The 13,732-nt window shown below is 43.8% G+C and overlaps 1 protein-coding gene and 1 pseudogene across 1 annotated transcript in view; both read right to left on the bottom strand.

The window, feature by feature from the left end:
• Positions 1-3,229, bottom strand: part of SLC35F2 (solute carrier family 35 member F2) — an 82,074-nt gene extending 78,845 nt beyond the window's left edge. Inside the window, exon 1 of the mRNA XM_054693235.1 lies at positions 2,787-3,229. Within this exon, the coding sequence (XP_054549210.1) occupies positions 2,787-2,797 (11 nt within the window). The 5' untranslated portion in view covers positions 2,798-3,229. The remainder of the gene's footprint in view (positions 1-2,786) is intronic.
• A 3,790-nt stretch (positions 3,230-7,019) lies between these two features.
• Positions 7,020-8,130, bottom strand: LOC119242133 (60S acidic ribosomal protein P0-like; annotated as a pseudogene).
• Positions 8,131-13,732: the final 5,602 nt, after the last annotated feature.

Below are 13,732 nucleotides of genomic sequence, written 5' to 3'. Positions count from 1 at the left end.
AATGACTGTGTGAAATGAGATGAGGTGACCTTTGTAGGCACAGCTTATAGGTAGAAGAAGTAGCAAAAGCTGCCTCACAGTGTGATGTACATAAAGAATACAAGGACTGAGAGAAGTTATTTTTGCTTTCCTGGGTCCCTTTAAATTCACTCAGAGGCACCAATTTTTCCCTCGCCTCCAGATAAAAACTCAGTCAGTGCTCAGACTTTTCAGGTCATTCTTAAGTAGTGAAAAGGCCTTTTTATCACTTCAGGTCATACAATACACAATTCAATAATAAAAATCTATAATCCCACAACTCAAAGTTATGGCTTCTGCCCCAAACCCTGCTCTGTAGTTGGGGAAGAAGTGAAAGGCAGCTTCTGGCCTCTATCCCCACATAGTGTTTCTCCTTCTTCCTCATCTTGCCAACAATGGATTTTGGCTATTCTAGCGTCTGAATGCAGGGAAAAGGAAGAGGAAAGGGAGGCAGAAAAATTCACAGCTAACTGGCAATGGATGTGGTGATGAGGCATCATGCCCTTGGTCTCATCATGCCCATGCCCATCATGCCTGAGGTCTTAAACCAGCTTTTTCTCTTTATAGTCCAGAAGTCTTATTTTTCCCACACCTATCATGCCATGACTTCACAGGGAACAGGTTCCAGCAGCTCAGGCTCTTTCCCATGGGTTCTCATAAAGTGTGTATCCCTGGGCAGGGCAGGCTGGCGCTTAAGCTGATCCCAAGTACTTTTCTCTTTGGCTTCCTTTTTTTCCTGATCATTTTCCTTCACACGTTTCAGGAAGCTCTCTCTGCTCTTAGAGTACTTCATATGCTCAATATGAGCATTAATACTCTCAGCAAGATTGTTGCCCTTTACCTGTCTGTTTACAACAATGCCAACTGCATGTTGGGTAACATTATAGACTCTTCCAGTTTTGCCATGGTAACATGGGTGGGGCATCCCTTTTCAACCAGTGCCCACTCCTTGATGTCAACAATATCAACTTCCTTGTAGATTCACATGTATGTGATCAAGAAATGACTCCATGTTTTCTTTTTTTTTTTAAAGATTTATTTATTTAAGCACTGGGTACAGTCAGAGGCGTGGGAGGGTAAGAGAATTCACCAGAGCCAGAGCAGAGAGTGACGAAGTACATTGCTGAGGGGAGCAGTGGGCAGCAGGAGAGGTCTGCGCGCCATGTGGGACCCTCTCCCGGCGGCCGGGGATCAAACTGGCGCTGCAGAGGCTGCGGGCAACTTCGCAACCCAGTGCTCAACCGCTGCGCCACGGGGGAGGCCCATGACTCCATGTTTTCTGAAAGGGCTGGAGAACATACAGCAGGTGCCTGTCCTCTTTCTCTCTGTGGTGGTCATTTTGGTGGTTTACTAAAAGGTGGTAGTTCTAGACCAGCTCTCTATCCTGGGCACTTTTGTAGATTCTGTGGGCTCTTCATAAATCCTACACCACTAGGAAGCTCTGTGTACAAGTCCCTTGTGAGGGGTGGATGCATGTGTAGGCCTCTGGTTGTTTGCTACTCCCTCTGCAGTCCACGGGCATCCAGAATCCTCTTGTGGTGCTCATCCAGAATCCTCTTGGATGGAATCTAAGATAGTTATGTGTTGACTCTCTCATGGGCTTGATTTTCTTCTGGTCCACAGAAAACACTTCATCCTTTGCCCCAATTATCTAGAGAGATGCAGATTAATCCCAACACATCAGCAACCTCTCCTTTGCTCATTAGAACTGCAAGGAACTACCTCATTAGAACTACCTCACATTTCTCAGGTGCGTTAAACAAAGCCCCCAACTACAGGGTGTGCTTCTCGAACTCTGTGGGTGCTTCTGCTGAAACTCTTTCCCTGGACTTGAGATGAAGGACAGGGATCCTTGGGGAGGGGAGAAGAAATTCACAAAACATGACCAGCTTTTTCCAAAATTCTCCCCTCATCCCTAGCAACTCATGGCTTTTTATGTTCTCTTTATCAATGATTCTTATATTCTCTTTCTAGTTATAAAATAGAGCAAACCTGGGCCTCCCTGGTGGCACGAGGGGTTAAAACGCAACCTATGAAGCTGTGCACAACCTCTGCAGCATGATTTCTATCCCTGGCTGGCCAGGGAGCTACCCACATGGCACAGCAGACCTTTCCTGTCTCGCCCACTGCTCCCCTCAGCAGTGTACTTCAGTCACTCTGCCTGTTCTGCTCCCCACTGTCTCTGGTGAATCCTCTCACCCCCCATACCTCTGGCCTATAGCCCAGCTCTGGTATGCATAAATAAATCTTTAAAAAAAATGGAGTAAACCCATGGTTGGCCTAAGTTGATGGGTCCACACTCAGGTACTTATAAATGTAGAACATGAGCCAAAAGTAGACCCATGGGAAGAAACAGTAACAGGATTTGTTTACACAGGGAATGAGAAAAGGGAAACCTGAGAAGGAGAATGAAGTGGGATGAAACAGAGGTGGACAGGGCCACAAAAGAGGCCACAGGGCAGGAGGGCGGATGGAAGTATCCAAACGGCCACTTAAACCTGCCCAGGCTCTGAGACAAGAGAGCCACCAAAAAGTCCGAAAAGGCCAAAAACCAAAACCAAGGGCTATAGCAATACAATACCCACACTAGAGGGGCCTGTTGAGCTATAGCTGAACAAAGGACAGTGCCTGATAAGAGGACAGGTCACTTCCTGTGGGTTCTCACCCACATGCACAATTGCAAGAGACCTCAGACTCCAGGAAAAATCGCGGGGTTTATTTTACAAACGGGAAACAAAGAGCTCACTGTACCCACAAGTGGCTCTTACCTCACCCACATAGTGTCACTGATGGTTGCCACCGGTCACCAGGAATGCAGGGCAGCACCGGCCAGTAGTGATGGGCACTGCTGGTCCTGCAGAGGCGGTGATAGAGACACCCAGAGTTAACAGCTCTCTGTGAGTTTCTGGGTCATCCCAACAACAAACAGCTCTTTGAGGCACCAGGCCCAGGGCCTTTGGTGCTCCTGTCAGGCAACGTCAGAGGCAGGCCCGAGGCCCAGTCCATGACAGAGTCCCTCGGCTTCTCTCCCTCCTCAGAGGGCGGCTGCTGGATGCATCTTTTCCTCTTTCTTCGGAGGCTGGAACTGTCTTCCCCTTCTTTCTTCTTCCTTCAGGGGCTGGCGTCGTCTCTTCTTCGGGGACCTCCCGTCCTCATCTCTCAGGGCTGGGGCTTCATCTCCTTTCCTTCTGGGGCCTCTAGCTCCCTCCAACCCTGGCTTATATCTTCTTTTGCCCACAAGTCTGATTGGACCATTTAGCACCAATCAGCTCATAGTTTACACCTGATTGGCCCATTCGACGATCCAGGAAGTACATTGTTACATAAAAGGGCTCTGAGGAGCAACTGCCACAACCGACTTGTGGGGGAGCAGCAGAGGGAGAGGACACCACTGTCCTGCCGGCTCCCACTGCTGAGGTGGCTGGGTGCCGTGACAGTTAATATAGGACATGAGCCCAAAGCAGACCTATGGGAAGAAGCAACAACAGGATTGTTTACACAGGAAATGAGAAAAGGGAAACCTGAGAAAGAGCATGAGAGCAGGAGCATTTATTTAGTTAGTTAGTTTTATTTTATTTTTTTATTCCCCATACAATTGCACCCCCCTTATTTAGACCCCAATCCCTCCTTTCCCCACCCCACCCCCCATAGTGTGTCTCTGGTTTATAATTGTTTGTTGATTTTGATTTTTTCTTTCTTATAATTATTCTTTTTCCTGGTCCCTTATTTAGGTTTTCTAGATTCCTGCTATGAGTGAGACCATCCGGTATTTTTCTTTTTCTTTCTGGCTTATTTCGCTGAGCATGATCCCTTCCAGCTCCATCCATGTTGCTGCAAATTGCATGTGTTTATCTTTTTTGATTGCTGAGTAATATTCCATGGTGTATATGTACCACATCTTCTTGATCCAGTCATCTATTTTTGGGCATTTGGGTTGTTTCCACAGCTTAGCTATTGTAAATAGTGCTGCTATAAACATAGGGGTGCAGGGGCCCTTTGGAATTGATGTTTCTGTGTCCTTTGGGTAAATACCTAGGAGTGGAATTGCTGGATAATATGGAAGAGAGAGCAGGAGCATTTAGAAGCTTGCAGTGGCCAGGTGCTGTCTGTCCTGCTCCAGATGCCCTCTGCTGACCAGAAACTGAGGTCCAAGCTGAAAGGGCCTGTGGCAAACTTGGCGATGGCTCTCCTGAGGACACCACTTCTTACCAGTGGTTTAACTGCCCATGCCCCAGCAGCTTACTACCAAATCCCCTGTTCCATGCCTATTTCCCATGAAATAGGTGTGGAGTATGAAAAATTCTTTATCTTCTACCATCAAGTTGACATGGGGTAGTGGAGTCTAGAAAGCTCCTCTTTCTACCAACTTAGAGCTACATGGCCATTATATCTTATTACACTCTGGGCTTTACTGGATTAGATAATTTTAAACATCTCTTCTAGCTCTAAAAGCTGTGTGTGTGTGTGCGTGTGTGTATGGGGCATGCAGTTGAAGAGTGAAAAGCTGGCAGTGGTGGCCCTGTGAAAAAGAGGAAGTGGTGTGCACATGTCTGTTGACGTGACCTACATGACGGTCACGTGAAAGTGTAGCTATGGGCCACTGCAGTCTTCCCTATTGACTGTTCCTGGACACTTTGGAGGATGAGGCTGAAAGGACAGATGACCACACCAGACTTCATAGAACTACTGGCCAGACACCATTATTTAAAGAGATCTGAAGGAAGTGGTTTAGAAAAAGAAACTTTTTTCTTTTCCCTTTTAAAATCTTTCAAGATGTTGGGGAATACAGTTCAATACATTTAAATCTAGGAAGGACCATAATAACTTCTCTTTTATAATACACCAGGTATCGATGTTATTAATAAAAATAAATGGGTACTCTTTTGCTGTAACTCCATGAATGCATTATTAAAGAATGTAGGTTGCCTATTTCTAATGAAATTGTGCTTGATAGAAAAAGTAGTAAAAGCGAAATCATTTGTTAAGGCATGATCAGAGCCCAAGCATTTAGCTCTGATGAGGTGAATAGGTCCTGAACAATCTTTGGTAGACTTCCAATCAGAAATAACTGGCATCTGAGAAGACTTAGATTTGGAAGAAAGCCAGTTCTTTTGCTTTTCTCTCTCTCAATAATATTGATTCCCAAGCATCTTTGGAGAGCAAAATTTTCTAAATGTTTTAGTTTTGGGATTAGAGAAAAAATTGCCTCTCCTTTTACAGTTCAGAAATTCCAACAAAATTGCTTTCGTTAGTGATCATGAAATTCTTTGTGATGATTCATACCCTAACCTTTGAGTTGTTTAATTTCCTATGATGGGAAAAGTGAGGTAAGGAAAAACTAGAGTGATGAATCATCAAGTTATTGCCCTCAGCAAAACTGTCCATTTGATAGATAAAAATTACATATCATCGATTTAATTTGCATCTCTGTGATTACTAGTGAGGTTGGACAATTTTTTCTTCAGTGCTAATGGCTGTTTAATTTCATTTGTGAAAAACCTGTTTATTGGAAGAAATGGTCTTTTGACAAATCAGATAACAATTTCCAGTAGGGTAAAAGCAAACTATGTTCTGGTCCGTCTCTTTTTAACTTGTGACATAATGATGTACTCTTAGGTGAGTAGATTACAGGCCCCTTGCCTTAAAACAAAACAAAAAACCTCCCAATCTCACTCTTTTAAGAGAAATAAGCCTTTGTTTTCTGCTTTCACAGATAAAGTTGCTTTTTGGTGATTAATCAAAAAGACCAAATTGAAACAGGGCGGCACTGCCCAAACAAAAGCACAGCCAAAGGCCCAAAAGGCTAAAAGCCAAATCAAGGGCTATGGCAATACCTACACAACAGGGTGCTACACCGACCAAAGGACAGTGTCAAGTAGACAGGTCACTGTCTGGGGTTCTCACCCATATGCACAATTGCAAGATACCTCAGACTCAAGGAACAACAAACATGGGGTTTATTTTACAAACAGGGGAAAAAAAGCCTACTGTAGCCACAAGTCGCTGCTACCTCATCCCACATAGTGTCCATCAGAAGTACAATATAAGCAGAGTGCCAGTCACCTGTCAAAAGAGATGGACAGCAGGCCTCCCCGGTGGCGCAGCGGTTGAGCGCTGGGTTGCGAAGCTGCCCGCAGCCTTTGCAGCACCAATTTGATCCCCAGCTGCTCCCAGGCCACCGGAGGAGGGTCCCACATGGAGCATAGACCTCTCCTGCCGCCCGCTGCTCCCCTCAGCAGTGTGCTTCGGTCCTTCTGCCTGCTCTGCTCCCCGCTCTGGCTCTGGTGAATTCTCTCACCCTCTCGCACTTCTGACTATACCCAGTGTTTGTATAAATAAATAAATAAACAAACAAATAAATAAATAAATCTTTAAAAAAAAGAGAGAGATGGACAGCACTGACCAGTAGTGACAGTCACTACTGGTCCCCCAGAGGCAGTGTCAGAGACAAGTATTCACAACCCTATGTGAGTTGTTGGATGGCATTAACAACAAACAGTTCTTTGAGACACCAGGCCTGGGGCTTTTGGTTCTCCTATCAGGAGCTGTCAGAGACAGGACCAGAGGCCCTGTCTCTGACAAAGGTCTTCGGCTTCTCTTCCTTCCTCAGAGGTCAGCTGCTGGATGCTCCTTCTTTCTTCTTTCAAAGTTGGCTGCTTCTCCTTCTTTCTTCAGAGGCCAGGAAAAGCCTTCCCCCTCTTTCTTTGGAGACTGGAACAGTATCTCTTTCTTTCTTTAGAGGTTGGAACAGTGTCCTCCTAGATCCCTCAGGCCCAACCTTATATTCTCCTGCATGTCTAATTGAAACGTTAAGCACCAATCAGCTCATAGCTTGCACCTGATTGCTCCAGTCTATAATCCCAGCACTACGTATAAAAGGGAGGTTGCTGAGCTCCAAGGAGCCACAGCCCAAGCTGGCCTGTGGTGGAATGGCTGAGGGAGAGACCACCACTGCCAGCTCCTGCCACTGAGGCGGCTCCCAGCAGCGAGGTGTTCCAGTATCAGAATCTCATGTATTCCTTTGACTCCTCCATTATTTCAACCTTGGCCAGAGCTGTAACAGTAGTGGGAGCAGCAGCCACAAACAGAAGAATCAGCCACGAAGGCCTTGACCTGTTCAGTAAGTGGGAAGATTTACTCCTTCTCCACAGGCAAACTCAGGACCCTTGGTTCTCACTGGTGATAGAAAAGAACATTGACACTACAGCCTGAAGTTAGAGGCAGGCAACATTATGGATACTCTCCAGGAAGCAAGAATGCAGAGCTTCTCTGTGATTTCAAGCACTTCAGGGTTGCCATTGTCAACACCTACTGGATGATCAGTCTGCAGGAGAAAGAAGAGATGCTCAGCATGGTGGTTTTGCTGTCTCCTTCTTGGTCTCCAGTCTCATTCACCTGCACATCACTTAGAATGTCAATGGTGGGCCTCCCCGGTGGCACAGCGGTTGAGCGCTGGGCTGCAAAGCTGCCTGCAGCCTCTGCAGTGCCGGTTCGATCCCCGGCTGGCCACCGGACGAGGGTCCCACATGGCACACAGACCTCTTCCTGCCGCCCGCTGCTCCCCTCAGCAGTGTATTTCGTCAGTCTGCCTGCTCTGCTCTCCCCCCTGGCTCTGGTGAATTCTCTCACCCTCCCGTGCTTCTGAGTGTACCCAGTGCTTGTATAAATAAATAAATAAATAGATCTTTAAAAAAAAAAAGAATGTCAATGGTGCCACTAGAGATTTTAGTGGTGATATCTAAAGCCTGGAAAAAGGTCTTCTTGGGCCCCAGACCAGTGTTCCGTGCCGGCACAGTAACTTCACGTGGGATAACATGTCCCCATTCTCAGTGAGTTCCTCTTTGGTGAACACAAAGCCCACATTCTCCCGGATATGAGGCAACAGTTTCTTCAGAGCTGGGTTGTTTTCCAAATGCCCTCGGTTGACCTTAGGCATTATGTTGTTCTTGTCCATCAGTAGCATGGCCTCCCATGGGGCCCAGGCCAGTCTGCTGCATCTATGTGGAGTCTACATTGTCTGCACTCACAATGAAGTATTTTGAGCAAATCCCAAAGTTAGATGACCTGAAAAAAGTAGTTGGACTTCCAGGTCACCTTGTCTTCCCCAAGCATCAATGCAGCGCATCAGAATTGTCACTTAGGATCTAAAAACAATGTCACTCTTATGAGGAATCCTGGCAAGAGCCAGCCTTTTTCTTAAGTGTGAATCACTTTTAAGTGATTTATTTTAAGATTTATTTTATTTATTTAATCATACAAGAGCTGGGGTTAGGCCAGAGATGCAGGGGACAGTGAGAGGATTCACCAGAGACAGAGTGGGGAGCAGAGGAAGTGGTTCTACTGAGACACACTGCTAAGGGGAGCAGCAGGTGACAGAGGAAAGGTCTGCTGTACCACGTGCGTCAGCTCCCTGGCCAGGGATTGAACTCAGGCAGTTGTGGTGATAGGTCTCAAACTTACCCCCTTGGCCACCAGGAGGCTCTTAAGTGTTTCTTTTGTAATTGGTTTGCTTTCTATCTTCACACAAGAAATATTTTCAAAAAGCCAATTGTTCTGAAAACAAATTCTTACCCATGAGATACAGATATCAATATTTAACTTGCTTATCAATTATAAACATATACAAGTTAGCTCAGTGTTATCTAACTGTATTTTCCTTTTGAATTGTTGAGATCAATATTTAGTTTCACCTGATAAAATGTATGTAAATTCCTAGTCATGCTTCATTATATTGGAATTTGAGGTCTTAAGAACCCTTTCATTTATATGATAGAGTAAATTCCAAACTACTTTCCTGAGGAGATTCTAGGTCCTACCCAAGAGAATTCCCTTGGCCTACCTTCAAGACCTTCTGAGACCTTTCTGCCCTCAAAAGAGATTGCCAATCCTTTTTTTGTTTTTAAGATTTATTTATTTATGCATACAAGGACTGGGTCCAGGCCAAAGGTGCAGGAGGTGAGAATATTCACCAGAGACAGAGTAGGGAACAGAACAGGTGGATCTACTGAAAAACACTGCTGAGGGGAGCAGCAGGAGAGACTGGAGAGAACTGCTGTGCCATGCAAGTAGCTCCCTGGCCAGCTGGGGATCAAACTCATGCTGTAGGGGCCACAGACAGCCTCACAGTGCTGTGTTTAGCACTTTGTGCCACCAGGGAGTCCCGAGGTTGCCAATCTTATCCCCAGCCAGTTGACCATTAATATTTATGACTACCTTTAACTATACCCCTCATGTCTGGCATTGGGAATATATTAATACATAGTATTCATCAAAAGTGAAATAAAATCCCTATATTTATGAAGCTTACATTCATTTCATTTCAAGGTGATGGGTTCTATGTAGAAAAATAAAGCAAAGGGTTTGAGTGCAATTTTACATATAGACAGAAGGAAAGGCTTCCTGGAGATATATGAGTAGACTGAATGGGGTAAGGGAGCAAGTAGTGCAAAGATGAAGGAGAAGAACTGTTTGAAGGGGAACAGCAATTATAAAAGTGCCAGAGCAGCAGCTTGAGTCAATAGTTTGAGGAAGATCAAACCAGCATAGTAAGGTGCCCCGCATTAATGTTCTGGTCAATGATGTTCCCCACATTTGGTGGTGATGCCTATATATAGTAAAGGTAACAGTAAACTAGACCATCTGGGCTTGTGTACACACATTGTGTACACACACTCTATGATGTTTGCACAATGACAAAATTATTTAACAATATATTTCTCAGAAACATACTCTGATCATTAAGGGCTGCATTGTTGTGTGTTTGTTGTGGAGGCATTAAGGAGAAGTCAGATGAGGCATGAGAGTTGATGGGAGATTAAGGTTGTCAAGCATAGAAGAGACATAAGCTGACTTACATCCTTGCTGTCAGCTCAAAAACAGCAATGGTATTTGAAGGATAAAACCTAGTTAGAGACCATTATAATAATCCAGACAGGAGATGACGATAGCATGGATCATGATGGCAGAAGTGGAAGGAAGATGAAATGATTAGAATCTAGACATATTTTGAAATGTGATCTGTGGAATTTGCTGATGGAATGCTTACAGGGAAAATAACAAGAGTGGAATCAAGGCTGAGATTTTAGGCCTGAGCAAGTAAAAGAATGACACTTCTGTTTACTCAGATGAAGACTTATTCTTTTTGTTTTCTCATTTGAAAATCATAACACCTATAGTAATGTGTGTAATGTAGCAACAAAGAGCATGGATAATTTCTGAGTGTTTTAAGAGAATCTGAATGTCAGAAAATCATTGGAGATTATTTTATTCACTGGCTTTTAAACATTTGTACCGTGACTCCAAAGAAGTAAATTTTATATCTTGACACCCCCTACACACACACACACCCCACTGAAACAAAAGTTTCATGAAGCAATAAAAGAAACACCCTTATTTTGTATGATGAATTCTGGTGTTTTGTTTTCAATTCTGGTAGTTACTCACCAAATTGATTTTACAACCCCCAGTTTGAAAAGCACTGACATTGCTTACTTCCTTTTAGTGTGCAGATGCGGAAGCTGAGACTGAGTGGTGATGCTGGAACCAGAACATAGATCTCTGGGCTTCTGGTCAGTGAACAAGAAGTGACTAAGTCATTCCTTTTAGCACTTGCCATACTTTCACTTTCTTTTAAAATATATGTTAAGGGAGACTCTCCTGAATAATAACTTAATTAACTTTCTTAAATTAAATGTGCCCTACCTACCTTATTTTCTAAGCTTAAACTTCTATAAACACAAACATAACATTTAAATTTAAATAGTAAATTATTTGCATTCATCATGCATGATCCAAACATACTTGAAATTAAAGTTATTTGTAGATATGAAAAGGCAACATTTAGTAATCATAATACTAATCCATTTTAGTTTATCATGAAGCTCTTTAGCTTGTATACACACTGCACATATGCAGAAGTTCAAGTTCATGGAGAATGATGGTTAATTTTGTTCATCTCCACAGTTGTAGAGTACAGCTATGTCCTCATTGTGTGTGTGCTGGGGAGATAATTCAATAATAGTTAATAAGTTCCTGTGGCCTTGAAGAATTTATAATCTAGCAAGACAGGAAGAGAGTCAAACCAAGTGCCATAATTCAATAAGATATAGAAGATATAAGAGATATCACAGTATTGCAGACCACTTTTTCCTTAACTTCTGCAGAAACAGGTAAAGGAGAAATCTGTTCTCCTTGTGGGTATAGATGGTTTGGAAATACTACAAAGAAAATGAGATCTTTGTTCTGAGCTTTAAAAGATGAATGGAAATTTGCTGACCAGATGAAGAGAGAAAGGAATATAAGAAGAAGAGGGACTAGAATTGAAACATAAAGCAAAGCATGAATAAGCAAGTCACATAGAGGAATTGCTGAGTAGCACATGGGTTCCACATCATGATTGGTCATGCATGGCATGATTAGTTATTTAGACATTATCTTAGGATGAATGAGTTATCAAAGGTGCCTAATAAAGTAATTAAATGGGGGAGGCTGTTAGATGTATAGAATTGTATCCCTTGCAAAGATATAAAGTACCTCTAGTATTCAGACTGTGCCTTATGTGGAAACAGTCTTTGTAGATGAGTTAAAATGAGGTCATTATGGGGGCCTCCCTGGTGGCACAGGGGTTAAGCATCAACACTCTGCAGGTACTGCAGCAGGAGTTCGATCCCCAACCAGGGAAGTGACCCACATGGCACGGCAGACCTCTCCTGTCTCTACCGCTGCTCCCCTCAGCAGCGTATTTCAGTGGATCTGCCTGTTCTGTTCCCCACTGTCTCTAGTGAATCCTTTCATGCCTACATCCCAGATCTTGTATATATAAATAAATCTTTTTAAAATGAGGTCATTAGGGTGGGCTCTGATCCAATGTAACTGGTATTCTTACAAAAAGGGGGAATATTTGGACATAGACATAGACATGCACAGAGGAAGACTGTGTGAAGAGACACAGACAGGAAAAGTGGCAAATGAAAGTGGAGGACTAGAGGGAGACATCTTCAGTCCAAGGAATTGCAAAGATTGTCAGCAATCCACCTCAAGCTGGAAAGGAGGCCTGGGACAGATTATCCCTTGTAGCCCTCGGAAGGAACCAACTCTCCCAACACGTTGGTTTTGGACTTCTAGCCTCCAAAACTGTTAAACAGAAAAATTTTATGAAGCCATTCTACTGAAGGAAAGGAAGTAATCCAAAATGAACAAAGCCTTTATTCTAAATCAACAGAAAATAGTGTCCAAACTACTTTAACTTCCTTGTTAGAACTTTCCCCAAGCTAGGAACCTTAAAAAGCCTCACTCCTTTTCTCTGGTTAATGGCATCTAACCAAGCTCTGCCCTTGATCGCTCATTCAAACCTTCCTTTGGACTGGAGTCCCAGTTTCCATTCTGTTGGCTTCTAGTTATATGCTCGTCCTTCTACCCAGCCCTTTAGGAGCTTCAGCTCACCTACCTGTTCTCCTTTCCATTTTAGTTTCTGTCCCAGATGCTGTCTATTAGATTATCCTTAGCTCTACATTCTGCCCCATTTAGGCCAATCCCATCTCTCCTCTATATACAGCACAAACCCCCAGCCTCCAGCTTGAATTCAGCCCCACTTCTCTAGGGAACTATAATTAAGCATGTATGCCATTAACCAACCTGAAAAATATAGGAGAAGAAAACAAGGCAAGGACTTTATAGAGACTATATTTTTTTTTACATAAAGGGAAGCCATTGACCCAATCTTCCTCCTAGACTGCTGGTACTTTGTATGCCTCATCCAAAGCATCCAGCCTATTGCATGTTCTGTCCCACTGGCCATATTTCCTTGATATGAACACCTGTTCCAAATTGGGCCAACTAGATAGGAAATGGAAATCAGTTTTCATATGAATCTAGGTACCTAATATGGAAATTGTAGCCACTCTAGACTTCCACATGGACTGAGCAACAGAAAAAGCTGGTTTGCAGAGAGATAAGAATTAAGCAGATGTTAAAAGGAAGTAGATAGAGAAAGACAGAGGCACAAATTCCCTGGGTTCCTCACACCATTCCCTTTCCTGGTCCTGGTTTCATCTGATACTGCCTGTATTTCTGCCTATGGATTCTGTACAAATATCTTTGTATTCTAATGATAGATACACTCATCATTTCATCTCACCCTAATTGGAGTTTTTTTCAGAGTATCCTAATAATGTGTATTTGTGTTTTTTTTTTTAATTTAAAGAGCAGGTTTATTAGAAAAGGGATAGGATAGTAAAAGACACTTGCATAGACACAAGCGGGAAGGAAGAGCTGCCCCAGAAGGGACAGGTTTGCTGAGAGGCCTGCATGGTTGCAGGCGGGCGGCCTTGAGGAGAGCGGCCTCCACTGAGGGAGGTCAGTGAAGAGAAGCCCCAGCAGGCACAGGTCACGGGCAGGCAGGAGGCTGCTGCCCTGCGGAGGAGAGAGTTGGTGAAAAGAGTCACCTGCATAGTCACAGGTGGGCAGTGGAAGTGCTGCCCGTGTATATGTTGACTCTGAAATATGTATCCCACATCTAAGAGGAGGGGTGGTTGGAAATGTGGACAGAGCAAAGGTTGAGGGGGTCAGCCTTGGGGAGGATATAGAGTCTGAATAAGGGAGTAACTCAAGTGACTGGAGTAGATGAGGTCACAGAAACAACTCAAAGTGAAGGGAAAAAATAGGAAGTGGAGGAGGATAGGTTTCTTAGGAATATCAGTATTTAAGAAATGGATCA

This window comes from Talpa occidentalis, unplaced genomic scaffold, assembly GCF_014898055.3.
Source record: "Talpa occidentalis isolate TD23 unplaced genomic scaffold, MPIMG_talOcc4v2.1 talOcc4.12, whole genome shotgun sequence".
Lineage (NCBI taxonomy): Eukaryota > Metazoa > Chordata > Mammalia > Eulipotyphla > Talpidae > Talpa > Talpa occidentalis.
This window is presented reverse-complemented; position numbering and strand designations above follow the sequence as displayed.